Below are 18,838 nucleotides of genomic sequence, written 5' to 3'. Positions count from 1 at the left end.
TTGGTCATTCTCCAATAAATTCAGAGCTTGGCATGCACTACGGTAAGTGTCATGTATAGTACCGTTTACAGCTCTCAGATACTCAAAGGATGTCGGACCGGGTACATTCACCAAAAGCAGGCGTAGAAAGAAGCATTCATGTTGATTGGGGTGAACGGTGTAGAGTCTTCCTACCGTGGTATCTTTGAAGATGGTAGGTTGGCCGTCGACTGACTTACCCTGTTTTTGACGTTCAAATACTTTATTTTTAGTATTCCACGTGTAATACGAAGGCACTTCAGTATACAGCAGTTTTTTTGCAAAAGAATCATTTTTGCAAAGCGAAAAAAAGCTGTTAATTTTGTATCCGGTGGATACAGGGCTCTTTGTTGCACGTTGTTTTCCGAGAAATAAACACGTTGACCATTCTGTAAATGTACCGCTAAGAACAACAGCTGGACTACGTTCATGTATCGGAAATGAAAGAATTCGCCAAACAGCTTCATTACTGCTTATGTATCTTCCAGCCTGATATTGTACGATTTCGTCGAAATCTTTGATTTCGGGCTGCAAGCCAAAAACTGCCATGTCACTGCCTTTGTTGACGTATTTACATGTGTATTTGATTGCTTTTACGGAGTTACAGTATTCAACGTTTATGTGTGCATTAAATGTTTTTGATAATAATGGGGAATATGGAACAACCCACTGGTTATCTACTTCGATGGTGGTACCGTTACGCTTCTTTATTATTGCTGTTTTACCGCCATCTTCAGTAGTTCTTCTTCTATATTTTGGGTAACCATCATTGCCAGTAATTGTGTTGGATACTAAAAGTCGAGGATATTCCTTTGTGCACCTTCCTTTGGCCATGCATGGTGAATTTTCGTTCAGTGCACCGCAAGGTCCATGTATCATATTTTTTACAATAATATCATGTAACCCCTTATCGACATTTTTATCAGGTATTTCAGCGGAAATCACATCATCAATTTCGTTCGAAGTAATTTTTTTATGTAGCCAGATTAGTATATGTGCGTGTGGCAAACCTCGTTTTTGCCATTCCACTGAGTACATCCAGCATCGCACTGACCCAAACACTTCAAGTTTTGCTATGTAGTTTATCAGTGATTTCAACTTTTGCCGGAAGACACGGGCCGTAATGTCATGCCTATGAACCACCAATTGGCTTTGAAGTAAAAGCTGCAGTATCTCGTCCCAAGACTGATTACATGTAAATGTAATAAATAAATCTAGACGACCATAGAGACGAACATACGCAATAGCATCTTGAGCATATTCATGTATATGACGGGGACTGCCAGCATATGACGAAGGTAAAATTGTTAATCTTCCAACGTTTGTGGTATTACCGTCATTTATAACTGCATCTCGCAAATGAATGTATTGTTCAGAGCGGAGCTTGGTCTGATTCAGGTGGATATATAGCAAACGTTCTGATTCAATTTTAGCATACATATCAACGACAAATTGGTGAAACAATTCACGGCATTTTAAAATATAATTTTCTTCATCCTGCCGAATCATTAGTCTATAGGAGTAATAATGCATTGCACTGCATTTCTTATTCATTTCTTTGTTAGTGGCTGGATTCATCAATCTAATATTAAAGTGATAGCCGTCGGCTCCATCCCAAAAAATGATAGGACATTGTAGGACATCGTAGCATCGATGAGTTTCAGCAATTCTTAACAACTGAGCGTTTCGCTTATGAAGAATAATATCCCGAGGTAAAAACTGATCACCGACCATAACGATTGCCATTTCGTTGATAGTTGGAGCATTTTATCTACGCACATGTTGGCCAGGAGGCGTTTTGTCAGCGGAAATTACAATTTTATGCGTATCAGTAGGCATCAAATTGATGGCTTTTTTGAACAGACGCACTAATTTATTATTTTCGTGGAAAAGATGTTGCAATTGGGAAACGATTGTCCTTTCAACGTTGGAAGAAATTTCGCAACGTGCATTCAATTCAGAATTTCTATCACTGATGAAGTACAATTGTAAAAATTTATGATTCTCGCCTGAGAATGGTAGAAGGGACCCTGCTCTATGATAAATTTGCCCTTTTACTTTGAAAGTAGACATAAATTGATCTGGATTTTCGATTTGGGCTCCAAACAACGTCATTTGGAAACATGAGTTGTATTTTCTGATTTGTGACAAAAAACGCTTAGATTCTGACGTAGTTCCAGTAAGGAAAGTCTTCAATGGCTCTGGTGGTGCAGCCAATAGAGGAAGTTTAACTTTTCCTGAGGCGCAACACATTCCCATTGTTTCACCATTGAATTTCAAGGCCTTGCAATAGGGACAAATTTTAGACATTGTCCCGATTTGAACACATCTACTCAAGCTAAAAATCATCGACTGGGCTGTACCTGAATGCCAGGCGATAACTTTAGGGTTGCTCTGATTCCTCGGCACGCTTTCTTTTCTTACTTTCCCTATCAGCAGCAAGCCTGATTTCTTGCTGTTTTTGTGATTCCTCGGCACGCTTTCTTTTCTTACTTTCTCTATCAGCAGCAAGCCTGATTTCTTGCTGTTTTTGTGATTCCTCGGCACGCCTTCTTTTTTCACTTTCTCTTTTAGCAGCAAGTCTGCTTTCGCGTTGCTCTGGTAGTTCCTCGGCACGCTTTCTGTTCTTTCTTTCTCTATCAGCCTCAAGCCTGTTTCCTTGCTGTTCTTTTGATTCCTCGGCACGCTTTCTTTTCTGACTTTCTCTATCAGCAGCAAGTTTTTTGGCATAGACTCTTTGAGCATCTTCATCGGCTTTTGCCATTGTAAGTTCATCAGTCATTTTAAACTTAAACATTAATAGATTTCTACGTGAACATATATGTCTTAAATATCTTTAATGACGTCACCGCCATAGCAAACATGACGACAACTAACTTCATGACGTCATTCGACACAGAAACATGACGTCACCTGACAGAAACACAGACAGACAACTTATTTATATATATATATATCTTCTATATATATATATAAAAATAAGTTGTCTGTCTGTCTGTGGATGGATCAGGTGACGTCATGTTTCGGCTGACGTCATGAAATTAGTTGTCGTCATTTTTGTTATGACGATGCTTAGTATATTGTAAAACACATTAATTTGGTTAATAATATACCATTTAAAACACCAAAATGAACATGCTGGAGTAGTCACTCGGTGAGAGAGGGTGTCAGAACGGAGAATGAAGGTCCCAGGTTCAAATCCTGGTTAGGCTAAAAAAGGTAAAAAAACTAAAAACTAAAAAAAAAACTGAAAATACTAAAAAAAGGCAAAAACTACAAAAAAAACTAAAAACTAATAAAAAAATAAAAAAGCCGAAAAACTAAAAAACTAAAGAAACTAAAAAAAGGAATAAAACTTAAAAAACTAAAAACTAAAAAAAAACTAAAAAAAGGAAAAAACTGAAAAATAGAAGAGAAAAAGAAAACTAATAAAATTAAGAATAAAAATAAAAAAAATAAAAAAGATAAAAACTAAAAAAAAGTAAAAAGAAAAAACGAAAAAAAACTAAAAAAGCTAAAAAAAGGTAAAAACCAATAAAAAACTAAAAAGAAAAAAAGGTAAAAAACTAAAAAAAAATTTCATCTAAAAAACTAAAAAAAACTAAAAAAGGTAAAAACTAAAAGAACTAAAAAAGAAAAAAAAACTAAAAAAAGGAAAAAACCTGAAAAATAAAGGAGAAAAAGAAAACTAAAAAAATATAAATAAAAATAAAAAAACTAAAAAGATAAAAACTTCAAAAAAAACTAAAAAGAAAAAAGAAAAAAACTAAAAAACCTAAAAAAAGGTCAAAACCAATAAAAAAAAAACTAAAAGGAAAAAAGGGGAAAAATTAAAAATTTATTTCACCGAGGAATCATAAGAACAACGTGAAAACTGGCTTGAGGCTCAAAGAGAAATTACCGAAAAAAATCATGCCGAGGAATCACAAGAACAACGTGAAAACAGGCTCGCGGCTCAAAGAGATAATGCCAAAAGAAAGCGTGCCGAGGAATCACAAGAGCAACATTAAAATTATCGCTTGGCATTCAGGTACAGCCCAGTCGATTATAGCTTGAATAGATGTGTTCAATTTGGGACTCTGTATAAAATTTGTCCTATTGCAAGGCCTTGAAATTTAATGGTGAAACAATGGGAATGTGTTGCGCCTCAGGAAAAGTTAAACTTCCTCAACTGGTTGCACCACCAGAGCCATTGAAGACTAAATGACGTTACAGACCGGGACACCGGACACAAGGAATATAAATGAGGACTGGGCCACTCAAAGAAAAATTACAGACCGGGACACCGGGACACAAATGACGATCGGGACACAGGGAATATTTGATTAGCAATGACCATCCACAAAGCTCAAGGGCAATCATTAGGAAAGTCACATTTTGAAAATGAAACATACAAACGAACAAAAAACAGCCAGATTTTGCATTCGATTCTTTCTGAGAGGCTTTAATGAAAATGCCTCGTTTTATTGAGCCAAGGCCATGCATATTCATGCCAACGTTACAATATGTGGCAAACCCACCCTAGTAAGCAATTTCAGAGGGGATGGTTGTTATTAAAGATAAATGTATACCTTATTAAAAGTTATTTCTCAGGAGTCTTCATGAAAATACCTCCTTTCTTTGGCTGGATGTTAGATTTCAGTCCCCTCCCCCCACCGCCGAAAAATTCATTTAGAACCTCCCACATTAATTAATAGTTATAGAACTTGTTGGTCCAAGCAATTAACGCCACCGTGGCAATTTTTGCCAGTCCTATGGCATCCCTATGCTACATATTATCATTCCTAAGACATTTCCAGATATTTCAATCCTAAGAATCATGGATTAAATCCAATGCTTCATGTTTTTCGCTTGCCAACCCTTCGTGATAAACCAAGTTGATTTACACCACCGTGTCAAAATATTACTGGCCATTTGGGGCCCTCTAGCACCCCTTTTTCATTTTTAAGACATTTTTCCTATATCGTCATGATGAAATCATGCATTAAATCCAACGTTTCGTATCTTTGCAAGCCATACCTTCGTGATGCACCATCTCAATTCACACCACCGTGCTACACTATGACTCCCCTAAGCTCTCTCTAGCACCCCTTTTTCATTCTTAAGACATTTCTCAAATATTTATCTGTTAAAATTCATGCATCAAATCCATTATTTCACGTTTTCAGAAGCCAACCCTTCGAAATAAACCATGTCAATTCATTCCGTTGTTGCACACTATTACAGTCCTTCCAGTATGCTCTAGCACCCCTTACCATTCTCAAAGCATTTTGGGAATTTTCTTCTTCAACATCATGCTTTAAATCCATTTGTTCATGTTTTAGCAACCCACCCCTTCGTAATTTACTTTCACAATTCACGCCACCATGCCACGCTATGACTGGCCCTTTGGTCCATTACGCCACCCCTCATAGTTTCTAGACACTGTCTATATTTTTTCTTGATAAAATTATCATTTAAATTCAATGATTCATGTGTTGCAAGCAACCCATATCGTGATACACTGTATCGATTTACGCCACCCTGCCACACCATTTCCCCCCCCCCTTTGGTATCCCTCTGGCATCTTTTATTCACTCCCAATAAATTTTTCAGATATTATCTTGTTAAAAGTCATGCATTACATCCATTGGACAGTGTTTTTACTTGCTAACCGTCCTGGTACAAATATCATGTCTGTTACTATCAAAGTCTAGTCTGTTATTATCAAAATGTAAAATGGTGAAATTAAAATCGTTTTTGTTGTTACCACAATTAAGTGTAGTAATAAAAAATAATGTCTACTAAAATCCGGATTATCAAATCTTGCCAAGTATTACCAAACACTGGTATGATATTATCAAAATCTTGTCTGATATTATGAATTATCTCGCATTACGTCATCGAAATCTTGACTGATATAATGAGAATCCTCTCTGGCAATATAAAAACCACACACGATACCAACAGAGCCATGCAAGTCATTTGCAAAATCTTACATGCATTATCTTACAAGTTATTAGCAAAATATCTTCAGCAATAATCAAAATGTCACTACTAACTCTCACAAGTTATTAGCAAAATATCTTCAGCAACAATCAAAATGTCACTACTAACTCTCAAATCTTATATGGTTTTACCGAAATCATGTTTTCCGTTAACGAAACTTAACATAGTTTCATCAAATTCATGTGTGCTATTATCAAGATTATCTACGTCTTGTCAAATACTATCAAAACCTTCAATGATATTATCAAAGTCTTGCATGATAGTACCGAGTCTTTGAAATATTACAAAAGCTTGTATTGTATTATCAAAGTTTCGTGAGATATTATGAGTATCCTTTCGGGCATTACCTAAATCGTGTAAGTTAGTATCAAAATCTAAAATGATGTTAGCATAATCGTGTCTGGTATTATCAAAGCCTTGCATGATACTACCAAATAATGTTTAAATATTAAAAAATATTATTTTCCTAGCATCATTGAGCATCGTATATAATCTTGCAGATTATATACGATTATACTTATTATGACCATTCTTTCCGCTATCACCTAATCTTGCAGATTATTATCAAAATTTTCAAATAAACGCTTAGTAAGCGTTCGTACAAATGCTTACCAGCCCTAAGCGATCCTAAGACAAACTCAGTGATAGTAACAAGCACGATTTTCCTAGCATCATTCTAAATTTTGATAATAATAATATGCAAGATTAGGTAATAGCGGAATCATCATAATATTACATCACAATCATCATCAAAATCATCTTCCAAAACTTTGAAAAAGGAAAATTTCATGTTATTATCATAATACATAATCATAATCGTCATAATCGTCATAATAAAATTTTGATAAATTAGTGCAAGATGTTTCATAATATAAGAGAATACTTTGATAATATCATACAAGAGTTTGTAATACTTGGCAATGTTTGATAATCTTGATTATAGCAGACATGATTTAATTTAACCACGTTATTCTTGGTAATAGCAGACATGATTTTCATGTCACTATTTTTTATTTTGACAATAACAGACCAGACTTTGATAATACCACGCAGGATTTTGGTGATGCCTGATAATATTTTGATTATAACAGACACAATTGTGCTAAAACCATTCTAGGTCTTGATAAAAACTTGCAAGATGTAGGTAATGCCCGACAAGATTCTAATAAAATCTCACAAGACTTTGATAATGCAAAAAAAGATTCTGTAACATTTAACATGATTTGGTTATTTCATACAAGACTTTGACAATATAACGTGATCTTTTGATAATATTTTACAACAAATTGATAATCTTGATAATAGCAGGCACAATTTTAATTAGCACTATGTTAAGTTTCGTTAGTAGTTAAATTAATTTTAATAGCTTATATTAGATTTGGCTAATAGCAGTCACATTTTGATTGTTGCTGAAGATATTTCGTTTATAACTTGTGATATCATGATAATACCATGAAATTATTTTCCTTTTTTAAAGTATTGGAAGATATTATGACGATTCTTTCCGCTATCACCTAATCTTGCAGATTATTATCAAAAATTAGAGTGATGCTAGGAAAATCGTGCTTGTTACTATCAAAATAATACATTACAAAATCTTGTGTGTTACTATCAAAATCATGTCTGATATACGGAAATATTACAAGTTATTAACAATATCATGGGTGCTCTTATGAAAATTCTACCTGATGTTAACAAAAATATTTTCTCTTTCTCGGAAAATCGTGTCTAGTACTTAAAATAATATCAAGTATTATCAAATGTTAGCATGATACTACCAAATCTTGTTAAATATTACATAATCTTGTCTTGCATCATCAAAGTCATATGAGATATTATGAGAATGTTTTCTCGAGTTACTTAAATCTTGTTATTATCAAAAATTAGAGCAGTTTTTTCAAAATCGTCTCTGGTACTATCAAAATACTACCAAGTATTACCAAAATCTGGTATGGTATTATCAAAATCTTATCTGATTTTATCAAACATCTTGTACTACATTATCAAAATCTCGTCCAATATAATGAGAATCCTCTAATGCATTATTAAAACCTTACGTGGAATTATTAAAATCATACAACCTAAAAACCATATTATCAAAAAACCATACAACTATCAAAAAACCATACAATTTTATTATTTAACAAATATTGTAAAAAAGTCCCAAAAACCTAAAATTACAGATGGTATTAACAAGTATTTTTTCTCTTAGACTACATTTTCTTTACTGATTTTGACTTAGGATCGCTTATGGCTGGTAAGCATTTCAACGAACGCTTACTAAGCGTTTATTTGGTAATACTTGACAATATTTTATCTTGATTATAGCAGATAAAATTTAATATTACTATCTCAAGTTTTGGTAATAGCAGACATGATTTTAATGTCGCCATTTTAGATTTTGACAATAACAGACTAGATTTTGATAATGCCACACAGGGTTTAGATATTTCCTGAGAATATTTCGATAGTAACAGAAACGATTTTGCTAGAACCATTCCAGATTTTGATAAAAACTTAAAAGATTTAGGTAATACCTGAAAGGACTCCTCATAATATCTCAAAAGACTCTGATAATGCAAGACCAGAATATTTAATGACATTTGGTAATGTCATGCAAAATTTTGATAAGGTCATGTGAGGTTTTGGTAATATTTGACAAGATGTTGATAATCTTGAGAATAGCATACACAATTTTGATTGCACTATGTTAAGTTTCGCTAATAAGTAACATGATTTAGGTAACACGATGCTGAAAGTATTTCGTTAATAATTTGTGATGTTACGATAGTACCATGTAAGATTTCGCTAATAACTTGCATGATTCTGATAGTACCGTTTGTGGTTTTGACATTATCAGAGAGGATTCTCATTATATAAGTAGATATTTTGATAAATTAGTGCAAGATGTTTCATAATGTAAGAAAATATTTTGATAATATCATACAAGAGTTTGTAATACTTGGCAAGATTTGATAATCTTGATTATAGCAGACATGATTTCATTTAACCACGTTATTCTTGGTAATAGCAGACATGATTTTCATGTCATCATTTTTTATTTTGACAATAACAGACCAGACTTTGATAATACCACACAGGATTTTGACGATGCCTGATAATATTTTGATTATAACAGACACAATTGTGCTAAAACCATTCTAGGTCTTGATAAAAACTTGCAAGATGTAGGTAATGCCCGACAAGATTCTAATAAAATCTCACAAGACTTTGATAATGCAAAAAAAGATTCTGTAACATTTAACATGATTTGGTTATATCATGCAAGACTTTGACAATATAACGGGATGTTTTGATAATATTTTACAATAAATTGATAATATTGATAATAGCAGGCACAAGTCTAAATAGCACTATGTTAAGTTTCGTTAGTAGTTAAATTAATTTTGATAGCTTTATATTAGATTTGGCTAATAGCAGTCACATTTTGATTGTTGCTGAAGATATTTTGTTTATAACTTGTGATATTATGATAACACCATGAAAGATTTTGCTAATAACTTGCGTGGTTCTGATAGTTTAGTGTGTGGTTTTGATATTTCCAGAGAAGATTCTCATTATATAAGTCGAGGTTTTGATAATGCAGTGTAAGATGTTTCATAATATAAGACAATTTTTGATGATATCATACAAGAGTTTGGCAATACTTAGCAATATTTAATAATCTTGATTATAGAAGACATGTTTTTATATTACTACGTTAAATTTTGGTAATAGCAGTCACAATTTTGATACTACAATTTTAGATTTCGACAATAATAGACCATATTTTGATAATACCACACAAGAATTCGGTAATGCCCGATAATATTTTGATAATAACAGACACGATTTCGCTACAACTATTCTAGATTTTGACAATAACTTGCAAAATTTAGATAGTACTTGAAATGATTGCCATAATGTCTCACAAGGCTTTGATAATGCAAGACAAGATTTTGTAGTATTTAACATCATCTGTTTGGATAATTCAAGACTTTAACGGTATCATGGAAGGATTTGATAATATTTGACAAGATTTCGATAATTTTGATAATAGCGGGGAGAATTTCATAGCACTCTGTTAAGTTTCATTCATAGGTAACATGATTTTCATAGCATCATATTAGTATTGGCTAATAGCAGTCACGTTTTGATTTTTGCTGAAGATATTTCGCAAATAACTTGTAAAATTACGAAAATACCATGTAAAGTTTTGCTAAGAACTTGCATGATTCTGATATTATGGTGTGTAGTTTTGATATTGCCAGAGAGGATTCTCATTATATCAGTTGAAATTTTGATAATGTAGAGAAAGATGTTTCATAATATTAGACAATATTTTGATAATATCAATTAAGAATTAGTTAATACTTTGCAAGATTTGACAATTTTGACTATAGAAGACATGATTTCATATTACTACGTTAGATTTTGGTAATAGCAGACATGATTTTCATGTCATTATTTTCTATTTTGACAATAACAGACTAGATTTTGATAATACCACACAGGAGTTTGGTAATACCAGATAATATTTTGATATGATAACAGACACGATTCTGTTAGAACCATTCTTGATTTTGATTATAACTTGCAGGATTAATTATTATTCACAAATTATAGCCAGCAAATTATTCATCCAGCAAATAAAAAATTCGAAATACTCAGAATTTACCAAGTAGCTGAGTTTGTTGTAGTCAAAAGGGCTTTTATTAATTTTTTTTATTCAGTTAGAAACTAAAACCTCGGAATTTATTAACTCCCTAAGTTTATTTTAGTCAAAAGTTCTCTTATTAAATTTTGATGCTCAGTAAGCAGATAAGATACTCGGAATTTACCTACTAGCTGAGTTTATTGTGGTCAAAAGTGCTTTTATTATTTTTTTGGTACTCAGCCAGCAAGTAAAATGCTCGGATTCTATCAACTACCTGAGTTTATCGTACTCAAATGTGCTTTTATTAAATTTTGGTTCTCAGTCAGCCACTAAGACATTCGGAATTTACCTAATAGCTGAGTTTGTTGTATGCAAAGTGCTATTATAAAATTTTTTGACACTGAGTCACAAACTAAATTATTCACAAATTACAACCAGCAACTACCTGAGTTTATTGTACTCAAAAGAGCTTTTATTAAATTTTGATAACTCAGCCAGCAGCTAAGATACTTGGAATTTACCTATTATCTGAGTTTGTTGTATGCAAAAGTGGTTTTTTATTAATTGTTGGATGCTAAGTCACCAATTAGAAAACTCAGAATTTACAAAGTAGCTGAGTTTATTTTAGTCAAATTTACCTTTATTAAGTTTTTTGGTATTCAGCTCGCAAGTAGAACATTTTCCTATAGTAATTCTAATAAAATAAAATACTAATAAGCTAGTGAAAGCTGTTTGATGCTATTGATATCTCTTTAGATTAAATTGCTTGAATGTTTAGATTAGACATAACAAGGGAATGTTCGTTTTTCTCTGAATGGTGTAATAAAAGTGGTTTTCATTCAAGTTTCTCTTTCCTTAGTAAGAAAGGGACGTTGCTGAAGCTCCATAAAAGAACAGCAAAACTAAGCAGCAAAACTATAACCAAGGATTAAAAATAAACTTTTTACTATTAGAACTTCCAATGATTATAATAAAAGAATTTTTCACTAAAGCTTGGATTCTGACTTTGAATTGTACGTGAAAGTGTATTTTTTGCAACTTACTTTTCATTTATAACCCTAAGATTGATAAATTGCTTGTCGTATAGAGATTGGAGTGGTTTGCTCCTGGATGAAATGGTAGTGACTTGTAAGAACAATAATGAATGTAGGGACCATGGTTGTATCGAGGAGTGGAGGAAATACCATAGCGCGTGATAAGTTTTGAGGCCTTAAGGGACTCAGCATACATTTTTCCATAGAGAAGAGAGATTGTGTAATTTATGAGTGTATATATATATATATATATATATATATATATATATATATATATATATATATATTTATATATTACATCCGAGTGAACTGAACTGAAATGTAAGTAAATCAAGATTTTAACTAGTATCAAACAGTTCGTGGTAAAGAACTGTAGTAAGGAGCGACCCGGTTCAATAGTAACCGAAACTCTAAAAAATGGAAGTTTGATACCAATAGTTACATTAAGAGAATCGCATTTTAATGCTGATTTAAAATATATAAGTTTCTTCAAGATCAGTTACACCTATCGAAAGTTACGAGCCTGAGAAAATTTGCCTCATTTTAGAAAATAGGGGGAAACACCCCGTAAAAGTCATACAATCTTAATGAAAATCTCACCATCAGATTTTACGTATCAGAGAACCTAATTGAAGAAGTTTCAAGCACCTATCCACGAAAATGTGGAATTTTTTGCCAGAAGAAAGATCACGGATGCGTGTTCATTTGTTTTTTTGTTTGTTTTTTTTTGTTTTTTTTCCCAGGGGTGATCGTACCGACTGAGTGGTCCTAGAATGTCACGAGAGGGCTCATTCTAACGGAAATGAAAAGTTCTAGTGCCCTTTTTAAGTGACCAAAAAAATTGGAGGGCACCTAGGCCCCCTCCCAAACTCATTGTTTCCCAAAAGTCACTGGATCAAAATTCTGAGATAGCCATTTTATTTACCATAGTAGAAAAACCTAATAACTATGTCTTTAGGGACGACTTACTCCCCCGCAGTTCCCGTTGGAGGGGCGGCAAGTTACAAACTTTGACCTGTTTTTACATATAGTAATGGTTACTGGGAAGTGTAAAGACGTTTTCAGGGGTATTTTTTTGTTTAGGGGGGAGAGTTCAGGGAAGGGGTACGTGGGTTGATATTTCCATGGAGGAACGTTTCATGGGGGAAGAGAATTTCAATGAAGGGGTGCGGCATTTTCTAGCATTATTTGAAAAAAAAAGATGAAAAAATAAATATGAAAAGTTTTTTCTACTGAAAGTAAGGAGCAGCATTAAAACTTAAAACAAACAAAAACTATGACGCATATGAGGGGTTTACCTCCTCGTTATACCTCACTCTTCACGCTAAAGTATTTTTAGTAATTTCAACTATTTATTCTACGGCCTTTGTGATTCAGAGTGTGATTTAAGTTCTAAAGCTCAAAGTCACTATAGCTTAAATGGGATATTTAAGCTTTAGTGTAAAGAGCGAGGTATCGACGAGGGTTGAACCCCCTCATATACGCAATAAAAACATACGAATATAGAAGTTCGTTACGTAAGTTAATTCGTAAGTTACGTATAATTTTTACCAATGAACATGTTTGTAAAAAATTTAAAGTTCTACTTGCCTTTTTAAGTAATCAAAAAATTGGACGGGAACTTGGCCTCCTCCTTCACTCCTTTTTTCTCAAAGTCTTCCGATAGTTGCAATTAATTAATATGCAAATTTTGTTTTAATGATTTATGTGCGGAGAGCCAAGATCAAAACATGCATTAATTCAAAAACATCCAGAAATTAAATAGAAAAAAACAAGTTTTTTTTAAAAATGAAAGTAAGGAGCAACATTAAAACTTAAAACGAACAGAAATTACTCCGTATATGACAGGGGCTTTTCCTCCCCAATGCCCCGCTCTTTTTACGCTAAAATTTCTTACTGTTTTAAAAAGTAGAGTTAAGAGAAAGAGTCAAACTTTACCGTAAAGAGCGGGGCGTTGAGGAGGAAAAGCCCCTTTCATATACGGAGTAATTTCTGTTCGTTTTAAGTTTTAATGTTGCTCCTTACTTTCATTTAAAAAAACTTGTTTTTTTCTATTTAATAGCTTTCAGTGATTACGGCATAGGAATTTCTTAGTCTCATTTAGAATTTGACTTTGAATTGTCAAGGAAATCGCACTTTTCTCAAATTGGATCTCATTTGTAATCTGAGGATCAATGGTTTGCTTAAAAGAATTAATTTTACTATTAAAACTCACAGAAATTATGGTAAAGGAATTTTTCTACTGAAATTTTGAGTTTTAAATTGAATGGTCAATGAAAAAAGACTTTCTGGACGTTGTTTACAATATGATGTTTGATAACTTGCTTGTGAATGAACAAAAGTTTCGAGAAATATAGGGTTCGTTACAATAGCCCGATTGTCAAGGAACGTAAGGAACGATTTTACAGTTCCTTTACTTTTAAAAACCAGAGAAGCAAAAACCAAGTAATATGCTAATGAGTCTGCTATCCACAGGTCAAAAATAATTTTCATTTCGAGGTTATAGTTTGACTTAAAGTCTACAAGTCCAGGAGCTATATACCCTCCTAAATTGAAAACATTAGGAGATTTGTTACTGCTATGTAAACAATGTTGCCACCTAATGTTTAACTTTTACTAACCACTAGTTAGCTATCTGCGAATATTTCCAGGAAACTACAAAACTTTAATGCATAAAAACAAACATTAAGTTCAAGGGGTAGACAGTACTTCGATAAGAGTTCCAATGAAAAAGGATGGCGACACTGTCTTAGGCATAGTAACGGTCACTAAAAGGCCCCTCGCGACGTGGAAGTAGGAGCAGTATATTTATTGCACGACCACCAAGCTTTAAAAGAAAATGTTTCAACCTCATATTCAACCTCATGTATCAACCTCATACTCGTGTCATTAGTTCATACTAAGCTTCAGTTTTTACTTGGAAGGAAGCTTGTAAGAGGGAATTTATAAATTAGTAGGCTATTAACATGTTCTCAGAAGTTATAGATAATTCAACTCATTTCTAGAACTGTGAGCATTGTTTTGTCTAAAGTCAGGAATTTGAAACTTGTGAGCTTAAGAGTCTCGTTAAAGATGCCAAATTGGTTTAGTGTATTATTTCGATTTTTAATAGTTTCTCTTCACCTTGCAAAAAATGACAAATTATTATCAAGTACCATTTTCAGATTAAAATCCTGCGTTTGATAGCTTACTAAAATTAAATTTTGAGACGATTAAAATTTTTCTATAGTAATCCCATCGTTATTTATTTATTTTCTTTATTTCCCTCAAAAAATGAGGAGTACGCTACAATATAATACAAAGAAAAGACAGATGATAACACTTACAATCAAAACCTATCAAATATTGATCAAACACTTAAAAAGAGAAGAAAAAAAGGATACGAAATAAATATTGAATGTTATATTTATTATAATAGTCCGAACACATATAAAAAAAAATTTATGTTGTAACTGTCCAAAAAGTACTCCTCTATTCTGACGAGTCGTGATCTACCAGTGTGGACTAAACACAGGCACTGGACGAGTGGATATGATTGACTTTCACCATCTTTGTTATATTCTGCGCACTGAGCACTCACAATTTTGTCAGGATTTCAGGTAACAAAATGAGCAGTTGTTTTAATCTACCACAAGAACTGTCGCTCATAAGTAAGAGATTAAATTAAAAAGAAACACATTTTTTTCAACTGAAAGTAGGGAGCAGCATTGAGACTAAAAATGAATAGAAATTGCTCTACATATTAGGGATGGTGCCCTCTTTTAAATATATCGCTCTTCATGTTAACGTTTTTTTGTGCTTTAAAAAGTATTTTGTTCTTATGAAACGACTCTTGTGTTTGAGGAGCCGTTCTTACAGAATTACAGGACAAAAAGTCAAACTTTGGCTTAAAGAGAAAGTTATTTGGGAGGGGGAGCCCCATCAAAAATACCTAGGTGTTTGTTGTATATTTCCGGTTTATCCTCATAGTTATTAGAATTAATTATAAGGTGAGACCTGTTTTGTTGGATGATGAAAAGCTCTGGCAAGTTGTTGCACAGAAAAAACCTAGAAAAACCTCCTTTAACCCGTTGGCTAAGGCAGATGTTAACAGCTTGTGGTAACGAACTGTAAGTAAGGAGCGGATAGGCCCAATAGTAACCTAAGTTCTAAAAATGGAATTTAATAGATACATGAAAAGAATTGGATTTTTATGCAAATTCCAAATATATGAGACTCATTATGTTTAATGCTACCCATCAAAAGTTAGAAGCCCGAGAGTTTGCCTTATTTTTGTTTCAGGGGGGAATATCCCCCAAAAGTCATGGGATCTTAATGAAAATTTCATCATCAGATTTTGCATATCAGTCCCTATTGTAGAGGTTTCAAGGTCTCATCTGCAGGAATATGAATTTTTATTTTTTCCAGAAGAAAGATCACCGACGAATGTTCATTTGCATTGTTGTTCTTCCCAGGGTGATGGTACAAAAGCAACAGTCCTAGAAGATTGACTGAGGGCCCATTCAAAGGAAAATTAAAAGTTCTATCACTCTTTTTAAGTGACCAAAAATATTGGAGGACAGCTTGCTCCCCTCCCACGCCTTTTTTTCTCCAAAGTCGGCCGGTCAAAATTTTGAGAGAGCTATTTTGTTTAGTATGGTTGAAAGATCCAATAACTTTGTCTTTGGCGGTGAAATGACCCCCCACAGACCCCGGAGAAAGGACTGCGAGTCATAAAAAGTTGCCAATTATTTATATATAGTATTTTTTTTTATTGTGAAGTATGCAGACTTGTATTATTTTTTTTTTTGGGGGGGGGGGTCTGGGAATGAGCTTTGAAGAAAATTTGCCGACATTTGCTTTGTTTGTCTTACTTTCTTTTTGGTGACTCAACTTTACATGTGGGGATTTTCTGGGGGCAGAGGGATTTTAAGTAGAGTTTGGAACAGAAATTATCCCGTATATGATGGGGACGGCCTTCCTCTTTATCACCCTGATCTTTACGCTAAAGCTAGACCTTTTGTCCCTATTCTTAAAGAACCGCTTCTGAAACACAAAGAATGTTTAATTAGAAAAAAGAACCTTTCGGAAACTTTTATTTAAGTTTAAGTGTTTAAAACAAAACAAGAAATTATTTTGGTGCCAAGTTATATTATATCGGCATACCTCATAAAATTATCTATGATCATACGCTGTTCAAATTTGATATATGACAAGTCTTGCTAATCCTATTCAGTAAGTTTACATTCATTTGTAAAAAAAAGTATGCATCGTAAGTTTTTTTTGAAAATACTTTGAATTGTGTTTTTGTTTTGTAATTTGCTTTTCCATCAAGATCAGATCAAATATCTTATTTAAACCAGAAAAAAATATTTCAATAGTCCATTACATAAAGGTTAGATATCCTTCTTAAAAATAGAACCAATTAACAAAACAGCTCTTTAGAATGTTCCCAGGCTTAATGTAGTATTTTTCGCTTTAAACACAACTAAGTAGTTAAAAAGAATTAGCTTACCTTCAACTTACTTAACAAAGCGATCCAATACGCATTTTACCAAAGCCGATTCCCAATGAACGACTTTCTAATTCATTTTGTAAGGGGTGAAATTTATGTAGGCTAATTTGTAGGATTCCTGCACTAATATCCTTTTTTCTTTTCAGCACGAAAATTGGACGGAAATGAACTCGTTCTAACCGGAGTTTCCCGACAGGATGCCGGTGCATATTTATGCATTGCCTCTAATGGTGTTCCCCCCTTAGTCAGTCGAAGAATTGTGATCTCAGTGACATGTAAGCATTGACTTTGTTCCTTCGTTTTATATTTATGATAGTGTTCTTCAATTATAGGACAATAGTATATTTTGCTTTACCTAATAATAATCTAGTACTTTATAGTATTATGAAAGTTCTAAAGTTCTAATAACTCAGGCCCAGTTATTCAGAGCAAGGTTGAACCGGTAAAAACAAGGTAATATGATTTTAGAGTTGGTTTTTATCTGGAGAAATATTTTTACAGAACATGTATTATTAGTTTGCGCGGAGAACTGGTTTGCAACACAAACAATAGAACGACCTAACGCAAACAAACCAAACAAAACAATCCATAAAAGACAAAATTTAAGGCCGAACTTAGACAGGTTAAATTTGAAGTAGCATCTTACGACGGAGACTTTACAAATTTTAGCAAAATTTATATACTAAATTATATACTAAAACAAAACTAAATGCTAAATTTTATATTGCACAAGAATAATCCCGAGTCTAATCTGGAACGTAAACACGATTTTTTTTTTGGGGGGGGGATCAATGGTAAATAACAACTCTTATTTGACGGCTTTCATAAGAAGTGCCAAAAATCCGGGAAAACTAAGATTTTCTTGGCTGGTTGAAGGGCCTCAAACTCTCCCTCCATAGGTACATAACTGCCTTTGATACCCAATCTGGATTATGACCATTATTTTGGAACGAGTACAAAGGGCTGAAACGGCGTTATGCTATATAACATAGGTTGTTTTAGTAACATAGGTTGTAACATAGGTTATAACATAGGTTGTTATAGGATGGGAAAAAAACTGAAAATTCATTCTTGTGTTTTTTTCTTGCTGCTATTAAGTAACAGTTGCCAAACAGTTCGTGGTAAGAAAAATTGTAGGTGAGGTCATCTTAATGCTTAGTTTAAGTCAATTTATTTGACTTTCCATAAAGTTTTGTTCAATGATAAATAATTTTGCATCACTTTTATGAATAAAAGATGGTCGGTCATAGTGTAGGGGTGGGGGAATCCATGCCTACAAGAGAACGTTTCAATGCCCAAAATGTCTAACTCTCCATTAGTCTTCCAATAAATATTGAAAAGAGAGTTGTGTGTGTGTGTAAGATCAGGAGAAGGTTCATTTGAAAGGGAAATTAAAAGTCCTAGTGTCCTTTTTCAGTGACCAACAAAATAATGCCATGAAAAACATTGCTTTTTCTGCTATTTTATGGCACTAAGTTACGATTTTGCCCCAAAGAAGACCAAGTCACCGATCGATATAAAAATTCGGAGATAAACAATCGATTCAAAAATATTGACTTTAACGGAATTTCCCAGTTGCAGAGGAAAAAACCATAAATAATAATCCATGGACAGGCATCTTGTCGCAAGTACATTAAATTAAAAAAA

The 18,838-nt window shown here is 33.2% G+C and overlaps 1 protein-coding gene and 1 long non-coding RNA gene across 6 annotated transcripts in view; one reads left to right on the top strand and one right to left on the bottom strand.

Annotated features, from left to right (window-relative positions):
- The window catches only part of LOC136026899 (protein amalgam-like), a 214,682-nt gene that overhangs the window by 150,161 nt on the left and 45,683 nt on the right, over window positions 1-18,838 (top strand). For all 5 annotated transcript variants that reach the window (XM_065703722.1, XM_065703718.1, XM_065703721.1 and 2 more), the window contains one exon: window positions 17,338-17,466. In XM_065703722.1, the coding sequence (XP_065559794.1) occupies window positions 17,338-17,466 (129 nt within the window). The remainder of the gene's footprint in view (window positions 1-17,337; window positions 17,467-18,838) is intronic.
- LOC136026901 (uncharacterized) overlaps window positions 1-18,838 on the bottom strand; it is a 107,391-nt gene that overhangs the window by 54,885 nt on the left and 33,668 nt on the right. The gene's annotated exons all lie outside the window — the stretch shown is intronic.

This window comes from Artemia franciscana, chromosome 5 (genome assembly GCF_032884065.1).
Source record: "Artemia franciscana chromosome 5, ASM3288406v1, whole genome shotgun sequence".
Classification (NCBI taxonomy): Eukaryota; Metazoa; Arthropoda; class Branchiopoda; order Anostraca; family Artemiidae; genus Artemia; species Artemia franciscana.
The sequence above is the reverse complement of the archived record's forward strand: the minus strand, read 5'-3'. Positions and strand labels throughout refer to the sequence as shown.